Source organism: Salmo salar, chromosome 04 (genome assembly GCF_965601325.2).
Source record: "Salmo salar chromosome 04, fSalSal1, whole genome shotgun sequence".
NCBI lineage: Eukaryota > Metazoa > Chordata > Actinopteri > Salmoniformes > Salmonidae > Salmo > Salmo salar.
The window spans coordinates 38,479,781-38,490,335 of NC_138294.1; the positions used below are offsets into that span (position 1 = coordinate 38,479,781).

Genomic DNA, 10,555 nt, shown 5'->3' on the forward strand with positions numbered 1-10,555 from the left:
TAAAAAACACTCTCACAAACAAAACAAAAACACTCACTCAAACACATCAAAAACTCTCCAACACATCAAACACATCAAAAACACACACTCAAACACATCAAACACAGTCCAACACATCAAAGACAGTCCAAAACATCAAACACACACAAACACATCAAAAACAAACACTCAAACACATCAAAAACACAAAAACACATCAAAAACACAAACACTCAAATACACTAAAACACATCAAAAACACAAAAACACATCATACACATCAAAAACACAAACACATAAACACTCAAATACACTAAAACACATCAAAAACACTCACTCAAACACATCAAACAAACACAAACACATCAAAAACACTTAAACCTTAAAAATGCATCAAAAACAAACACATCAAAAACAATCACTGAAAAAAACACACACTCAAAAACATAAAAAACACTCTCAAACAAAACAAAAACACTCACTCAAACACATCAAAAATTCTCCAACACATCACACACTCAAACACATCAAAAACACACACTCAAACAAATGAAAAACACACACTCAAACACATCAAAAACACACACTCAAACACATCAAAAACACTCAAACATATCAAAAACGAACACTCAAACACATCAAAAACACAAAAACACATCATACACATCAGAAACACATCAAACAAACACAAACACATCAAAAACACTTAAACCTAAAAAATGCATCAAAAACAAACACTCAAACACATCAAAAACATGAAACACATCAAAAACGCATCAAAAACACACACACAAACAAATAAAAACACACACTCAAACACATCAAAAACAAACACTCCAAGACATCAAACACATCAAACACATCAAAAACACACTGTCACGTCCTGACCAGTTAAGGGTATTTGTTGTTGGAGTTTGGTCAGGATGTGGCAGAGGGTATTTGTTTTATATGGTTTGGGGTGGTGGTGTAGGTAGTAGGTCGTTTTATTTATGTATTCCGGGGGTTTTGGGCACTGCTCTGTGTTTATGTATTTCTATGTTTAGTTAGTTAGTTGTGGGTATAGGTTCTAGGTTCGTTTTCTATGTATAGTTAATTGGGATGGGACTCCCAATTGAAGGCAGGTGTGTTGAGTTGCCTTTGATTGGGAGTCCTATATAATAGGGTGTGTTTGTCTTCGTGTTTGTGAGCACTGCTTGTTTAGCCTGCCACACTGTTTGGTCGTGAGTATCGGTTATTGTTTGGTTTTTCCTGTGGATGCTTTGTGTTTTTTTTCATTAAAAGAATGAGTATCCACATACCCGCTGCAGTTTGGTCAATTCAACACGGCACCTTTTGTGACACACACACTCAAACACATCAAAAACACATCATACACATAAACACTCAAACACATCAAAAACACTCACTCAAACAAAACAAAAACACACACTCAAACACATCAAAAACTCAAAAACATGTAAAACACATCAAAAACACTCACTCAAACACATCAAACAAACACATCAAAAACACTTCAACCTCAAATGCATCAAAAACAAACATTCAAACACATCAAAAACATTAAACATCAAAAACGCATCAAAAACACACACTCAAAGAAATAAAAACACACACTCAACCACATCAAAAACAAACACTCCAAGACATCAAACACAAACACACTCAAACACATCAACAAAACTCCACATCAAACACAAACAAACACATCAAGCACAACAAAAACATACACTCAAACTTATCAAACACAGATACTCATACACATTAAAAACACTGAAACACAAAAAAAACACTCAAACATATCAAAACACTGAAAAACATCAAAACACGTTCAAAACACACACTCAAACACGTCAAGAACACACACTCAAACACGTCAAGAACACACACTCAAACACGTCCAAAACACACACTCAAACACGTCAAGAACACACACTCAAACACGTCAAGAACACACACTCAAACACGTCAAGAACACACAATCAAACACGTCAAGAACACACAATCAAACACGTCAAGAACACACAATCAAACACGTCAAGAACACACACTCAAGCACGTCAAGAACACACACTCAAACACGTCAAGAACACACACTCAAACATGTCAAGAACACACACTCAAACACGTCAAGAACACACACTCAAATACGTCAAGAACACACACTCAAACACGGCAAGAACACACACTCAAACACATCAAGAACACACAAACACGTCAAGTACACACAATCAAACACGTCTCAAACACACACTCAAACACGTCTTAAACACGTCAAAAACACACAAACACGTCCAAAACACACACTCAAACAAGTCAAAAACACACACTCAAACACATCAAAAACACACACTCAAACACATCAAACACACACTCAAACACAAAAAACATTCAAACACATCAAAAACCATCAAACACATCACAAACACATAAACACTCAAACAAACACATTTAAACATCAAAAACACTCAAACATTCTAAACAGTAAAATAGTCAGTGCGCTACTTAATCTTGAGCATGAGTACCTATCCGAATCTTTTCTTGAGCCACACACACACACACCACACCCCACACACACACACACACACACACACACACACACACACACACACACACACACACACACACACACACACACACACACACACACACACACACACACACACAGAGAGAGCACAAAAGAGGGAGGGAGAGAGTGAGTGAATGAATGAGTCAAGCTCTAAATAAAGGGATGACAGGGAAGATGATAGTGTGCTGTTTAGCACGTTACATGGACATTGAGTACTCATTCATAAAACATACACAGTTTAAAACCAACTTTAATAAGTTATACACAAACCGACTAAGCATACACAGTCATATGAACGTACCGTAGACTCCTGCAGAATACAAATACAACACACCACAGGCATACACGCACGCACGCACACACCCATGAGCCTACAGGAATATGCACATGTAGCCTACATGATGCTAACCTGACTTGGCACACCCTCCAGTCTCACTATCTCAATTCATCATGCTCATCTAAACATTGCTTGCTGTTTGGGGTTTTAGGCTGGGTTTCTGTACAGCACTTTGAGATATCAACTGATGTAAGAAGGCCTTTATAAATACATTTGATTTGATCTATAATACCCAACGGTAAATCCATGGATAAATCAAGCAGATTATTATACATTACTGCTGCTGATAACTTTATAACATACAGTGCCCTCCATAATTATTGGGACTGTGAAGTATTTATAAAATAAAAAAGGATTTCAAATCAGAGTTTAAAGTTTAAAGTGGTGGAGGCTGTCAGCTTTAATTTCAGGGTATTTTCATCGGGTGAACCATTTAGAAATTACAGCATGTTTTGTTCATAGTCCCCCCATTTTAGGGGACCAAAAGTATCGGGACAAATTTAATCACATAAAGAAAGTAATAATAAAGTAGTCAACATTACAATAACAGGGGAGATTAGCATTTTGAGGAGCGTATGATGTGCGTCTGTAATTTCCTCACTCATTATTATTCACGATTCATTCAGGATCCTCCGTAATCATGGTAGCATCCACATTCATGTAGAAGTGTTTAGAAACATATTCTTATTTACAGTAAAAGTGTCTCCAAAATGACACAATACATTATTTACCATTCATTTCTATTGGGTACTAAATAAATTGAAACGCAACCACAACAAACAGCAAATGCAGCCAAAAGAAGAAAAAAAAATCACTGTATGACTCTATTATCTGTAAGACTGTGTGTGTGAGGTTGTGTGACTGACGAAGCCACAGAACGGTATGGCTGTGAGTCTCACCTTTGCACAGAGGGGTCATATCAGTGTGTAGCCCAAACTGTTTAGACGCTACAGACAGAAGTTGGCAGATCGGCTGTGGCGACTTCGGACGAGTACCAAAACAGTTTGTGGGGGTCATAGAGCAAACAAAGAACGCCATCGTGTTCGTGAGAGTCACATCTTTCCACAAATGATTCATAATAGTTTGGACGCTACTTACGATTTTGTGAGAAGGCCGATTTTCGGGATGTTTAATGGTCTGAGAAACACCGCTCTAGCTCTGTCACCTTTCACCGCCGATGCGGAAGTGCGACATAGGCGGATGCGGTGGATTGAGACACATCCAATGCAAAAAGAAACATATCTGTAACTTAAACAGACCCCTTTTTATGGGGATTGTTTTACTATGCTAATTAGATTTCCACTGAAGCGTGGACATCCACCTCAGGGGGTTAAGTGGTCAGATGTCATATAAAAAATGGCTTCCATATAAAAAAATACCACTACTGGTTACTACAGCCCTCAGTACTGTACCACACAGAGAGGGTACCTACCCAATGGTTCTCTCTCTCTCTCTCTCCCTCTCTCTCTCTCACACACACACACATGCATTCACTTATAAGCATTCATGTGGACGTGAATGCCCTTCCTTCCAGCAAACCCAATTTTATGAACATTTTTGGTGTATACTTTTTGAATGTGCGTACTACTCACCGTGCTCTGAGTGCACTGACAGTACTCTTATCAACCCTGAAGAGAGAGATAGAAGGGAGAGAGAGGGATAGAGAAAACATGTTCAGTTAACTTGTCATGTAGCTATGACAACAGGGGCACACGACCCCATTCACCCTCACTGGTGAAGCACTTCCTTCCTCCACAGCCTGGCTCCAGAGATGTCCCTCACACAGACATACACACACAGACACACATGGACATACACACACAGACATACACACACACACACACACACGTGCAGGTATGAATGCTGGCACATGGACACACACGTGTGCATTCTGACTCACACACACACAGACACACACACAGACACACACACAAACAAACACAATTCAATTTAATCACCATGGCATAAAAGGTATGTTGTTAATTATCTCTTCCTTCATACCTTCTTTCTCTCCTTCTCTTCCTGTCCTCCCTCTCTCTATCTCAGTGTGTGAGTGTTTTGTCTGTCATATGTATGTTATCGCCTTAGGAAGGGTCTTTACTACACTGAATTACACACTAATGTCTGACAAGCTGTCATCACATAGCTCTGCTGTTGTGACACACACACAAACTCTCTCTCTCTCTCTCTCTATCTCTGTGGGAGACTAGATCACACTATAACACACCCTTCCTGTGCTGGAACCCCTCCCAGTACTGCCTTAAACCACACACACGCACACATACGCACGCACACACAGTTATCAAGACAATGATCAGTAACCCAGTGACTAGTGCATGCCATTGCATATTTTCCATCCCAAAGTTTTTTGTTGGTAAACAATCACACATACACACACAAACACACACACAAATGCACACACACACACAGGTAATCTTTTGTGAACACTTGTTTTTCCATCATGAGAAGTCAATCTGTCTGTCAATGTTCTATTTTCCGTTTGCATTTTCAAACTAACTCAGACTCACAGTAACCATTAACCCTGCTGTGTCACTGTGTTATATAGAGATAATGAAGGACTAAGGGAGGGAGATGGAAGGAGAGAGAGGTGAAGAGAGTAGCAGAGGGGAAGAGAAGAGGGAGATAAGAGAAGGGAGAGAAAAGGAGAGAGGGTGTAGGAGGAGAGTTGCAGAGGGGAAGACAAGAGGGATACAGAGATAGTAGAGGAGAGAGAAGGAGAGAAAAGGAGAGAGGGTGTAGAAGGAGAGTAGCAGAGGGGGAGAGAAGAGGGAGATGGAGAGGAGAGGAAAGTAGAGAGAGTGCAGGAGGAGAGTAGCAGAGGGGAAGAGAAGTGGGAGACAGAGATAGGAGAGAGGGTGTAGGAAGAGAGTAGCAGAGGGAGCAGTAAACGTTAAAAGCTTCATATGATGAGTCTGAAACCTCTGTTCGCACTGGTCATAAATAAAACATTTAGTGCTGCTACACAGTACACTCACATACACACACACACACACACACACACATCACACACACACACACACACACACACACACACACACACACACACACACACACACACACACACACACACACACACACACACACACACACACACACACACACACACACACACACACACACACACTACAGCTCCACCCATATGCTAAAATCAACCACACAACACACACACCTCAACTGACTTTGCACACAGTGAAACAAAGCATGCTGAATAGCTGATAAAGGGGTGGAGAAAGGAAGAGAATGAAGGTGAAAGAGAGGAAGAAAGGAAAGGAGAGAAACAGATGAGAGAAGGGAGGGAATAATTATGCTAATATCCACTCTTCACTCCTTCCCCAAAAAGTATTTCCTGCATTATTTGACACAGCCTCACTATTACCTCTCACACATTCAGAGAGATGGATGGAGATGGAGAAAGAGAGCTAGATAGAGAGAGAAAGATGGAGAGCTGGAGAAAGAGAGGGAAAGGGAGGGAGATGGAGAGCTAGAGAAATGGAGAGAGGAAAATTGAGTATGAAAGTGAATGGTTGAATAGAGGCTTGTGTAAGTCTTGCAACTTCTCTAACCCCACACACATGCGCGCGCACAGACACAGACACACACACGGACAGACGCACAGACAGACACAAGCCTCTTGTGTATTCTGGGCACAGGTTGGATTTGACAGGCCGTATGCCGAGCTGAAATTCAGTGAGGTAAAGAGCTCTGTATCACTCAGAGAGAGAGAGAAAAAGAGGAGAGAAATATGCTGTCTCATACCTGCAAGAAGACAAAGAAAGGGGATGTTTAGGGGATAAACAAATACCCTGGCTGTATCATAGAGGGATAGAGATAGTTATCATCCCGTTACTCTGCTACTACTGCTCTCTGTCTTACCACTTACCTGGTTTAGCAGTCACAAACTAGTCTAACTACAAACTAGCAAGGATCCCTGCCATAGACAATCAACTGTCATAACATAGCTAACACACCCCCAAACAATACAACAAACTACTTACAATCACATAAACACGCCACAACAAACTGAGCCATATGCAAAATCGCATACACAACACACACTATCTCTGTCACACACACACACACACACACACACACACACACACACACACACACACACACACACACACACACACACACACACACACACACACTTACCATCCAAACCCTCCGAAGGACACACTCCTCTTCCTCCTTAGCATGGTGTTTACGTCTCTTTCTCTCTATCTGGGAGTCTGTCTGCTTCTCTTGAAATTCTTAGTCCTACAACAATCTCTCTCTCTCTCTCTCTACCACCACTATGTGTCGTCTGCCTCCAGCCTTCTATCTATACAGTTAGCGCTTTAGCCTTTTACCATGCCCTCACTGTTTTTCTCTCTCTATCTCTCTCACTCCCTGGTTCCCTCTCTCTCTCTTGTTCACTCTCTCACACAGTATGAGCTAACACCTGCCTAGTCTCTCCTTCTCACTCCACTGCACTGCTTCCCTCCCTCACCACCCGCTAGGCTGGAACGAGTGAATGAGAGAGATAGGGCGATAGTGTGAGAGAGAGTGAGAGGTTGGGAGGGGTGGAGGGAGGGAGGGGGCCTGGAGGAAGGGAGGTGGTGTTTTCTGTGTATTTCTCTATCTCTATTCTTTGACTCTGAGAGAGACAGACTGACAAGGCAAAAAAAGTGGCACTGATGTCAAAATAATAGACCATGTTAATATGTGTCTGAAATGTGTCTGAAATGGAATGAAGAAGGTCATTTTAGGTGCCAGTACCAATTTTAAAATACTTGTGTTCATATTCTAGAGATTTAATATTCTAGGAGAGCTGCCAGTACTTGAGATATTCTAAAGAAAACAGATTGCTAGATCATCTTTTCATGTGTACTCAAGCAATAGAAAATTAGAAGTGCTGCATCAGCCTAATTCAAACGCTGACCTGGAGTGCTTTCTTTGTGGAGTCATTTATGTTTGAAACATCTCTTGGTTAAATGTCAATGAGAGAGTTCTATTAACCTGAGCTGCAGTGCACTGATCTATGGCCTGTGACGTGAACGGACAAAAGCGGTGAGGGAGGAGCGCCCTTCTCAAACCGAACAGTAATCTGCGCCGATCATGTTGTCAACAAGGCAGCATGGTGCATTGTCCAGAAACATACACATTTTTCCACCATAAAATATATGTTTGAATTGTCTAACTATACTGAAAAAATACACTACCGTTCAAAAGTTTGGAGTCTCTTAGAAAAAGAAAAGCAAAAATGGTCCATTAAAATATCATCAAATTGATCAGAACTAAAGTGTAGACATTGTTAATGTTGTAAATGACTATTGTAGCTGGAAACGGCAGATTTTTTATGGAATATCTACATAGGCGTACAGAGGCCCATTATCAGCAACCATCACTCCTGTGTTCCAATGGCACGTTGTGTTAGCTAATCCAAGTTTAACATTTTAAAAGGCTAATTGATCATTAGAAAATCCTTTTGAAATGATGTTAGCACATCTGAAAACTGTTGTCCTGATTAAAGAAGCAATAAAACTGGCCTTCTTTAGACTAGTTGAGTATCTGGAGCATCAGCATTTGTGGGTTCGATTACAGGCTCAAAATGGCCAGAAACAAAGAACTTTATTCTGAAACTTGTCAGTCTATTCTTGTTCTGAGAAATTAAGGATATTCCATGTGAGAATTTGCCAAGAAACTGAAGATCTCGTACAACGCTGTGTACTACTCCCTTCACAGAACAGCGCAAACTGGTTCTAACTAGAATAGAAAGAGTGGGAGGCCCCGGTGTACAACTGAGCAAGAGGACAAGTACATTAGAGTGTCTAGTTTGAGAAACAGATGCCTCAGGGGGTTAAGTGATCAGATGTCATATAAAAAATGGCTTCCATATAAAAAATACCGCTACTGGTTACTACAGCCCTCAGTACTGTACCGCACAGAGAGGGTACCTACCCAATGGTTCTCTCTGAATAAGCTCTTGGCATCATTTCATATTTAGCCAAAACGTATGACACGGTTGATCATAAAATAGGTTTTCATGATCATACATATAATTGTCTATATAGTTATGTTTATGTTAGAGAACAATGTGTTTTTTTCAAACGGCTGTGCATCTACCAGGGCCAAGATATCCTGTGGTGTGTCACAGGGTTCAATGTGCAAACTCCTCCAAGACTGTTGGAAAAGCATTCCAGGTGAAGCTGGTTGAGAGAATGCCAAGAGTGTGCAAAGCTGTCATCAAGGCAAGTATCTAAAATAAGAATATATTTTGATTTGGTTACTACATGTTTCCATATGTGTTATTTCATAGCTTTGATGTCTTCACTATTATTCTACATTGTAGAAAATAGTAAAAATAAAGAAAAAACCCTTGAATGAGTAGGTGTCTCCAAACTTTTCACAGGTACTATATATATATATATATATATATATATATCAATTAATTTATACATCTATATTTAGTAGGTTTTTCTTATCTGTTTTAACAAACTTTTTAGATTTTTTTACTTTGTACTTTTGCGGTGTGGTTTTCATATAAGCTTTCATATAAGGCTTCCAACCTTCACACATTTTTTTAAATTTGTTTTTATTTGTATTGTTGTCTATCACTTGTTTTCTTTGGTATAATAAATAATGGCTTTGCGAAGTTGCTGGATATTGGTGGGAATTGGAACACACTGTCAGACACGCTGATGCAGAGCATCCCAAACATGTTCAATGGGTGACATGTCTGGTGAGTATGTAGGCTATGGAAGAACAGGGACATTTTCAGTTTCCAAGAATTGTGTACAGATCCTTGCAACTTGGGGCCATGCATTATCATGCTGAAATTTGATGAATGGCACGACAATGGGTCTCAGGATCTCATCACGGTATCTCTGCGCATTCAAATGGCCATTGATAGAATGCAATTGTGTTCGTTGTCTGTAGCTTATGCCTGCCTGCCCATACCATAACCCCACCGCCACCATGGGGCACTCTGTTCAGAACATTGACATCAGCAAACCACTCACCCACACGACGCCATACACGTGGTCTGCAGTTGTGAGGCCGGTTGGACACACTGCCAAATTCTCTAAAACGACGTTGGAGGCAGCTTATGGTAGAGAAATTAACATTCTCTGGCAACAACTCTGGTGGACATTACTGCAGTCAGCATGCTAATTGCACACTCCCTCAAAACTTGAGACATCTGTGACATTGTGTTGTGAGACATCTGTGACATTGTGTTGTGTGACAAAATTGCACATTTTATAGTGGCCTTTAATTTTCCCCAGCACAAGGTGCACCTGTGTAATGATCATGCAGTTTATCAGCTTCTTGATATGCCACACTTGTCAGTTGGATGGAGTATCTATGCAAATGAGAAATGCTCACTAACAGAGATATAAGCAAATTTGTGCACAACATTCTTGAGAAATCCGCTTTTTGTGCATATGGAACATTTCTGGTCTTTTATTTCAGCTCATGAAACATGGGACCAACACTTTACATGTTGCCTTTATATTTTTGTTTAGTTTTCATTGGGAAGGCAGATAAAGTGTTTTCATCAAAAACAATCACTTTTGCATGTCAAAACACAGAATCCTACTCATTATTCCACATGCTTAATCTAGCCTAGGCTACGCCGTGGGCTTTGATCAAGGCACCTGGCTTGCGCCCTG

General features: G+C 40.4%; 1 protein-coding gene across 2 annotated transcripts in view; it reads right to left on the reverse strand.

Annotated features, from left to right (window-relative positions):
- rap1gap2b (RAP1 GTPase activating protein 2b) overlaps positions 1-7,398 on the reverse strand; it is a 91,836-nt gene extending 84,438 nt beyond the window's left edge. Inside the window, exons 1-2 of one of the 2 annotated variants that reach the window (XM_014195771.3) lie at positions 7,056-7,398; positions 4,475-4,510 (exon numbers count right to left, since the gene is read on the reverse strand). In XM_014195771.3, coding sequence (XP_014051246.1) covers positions 4,475-4,510; positions 7,056-7,099 — 80 coding nt within the window. In that variant the 5' untranslated portion in view covers positions 7,100-7,398. Of the gene's footprint in view, positions 1-4,474; positions 4,511-4,883; positions 5,064-7,055 lie in introns of those variants that run through there. The other variant, XM_045716817.2, reaches the window with a different exon arrangement.
- Between the last annotated feature and the right edge of the window lie 3,157 nt (positions 7,399-10,555).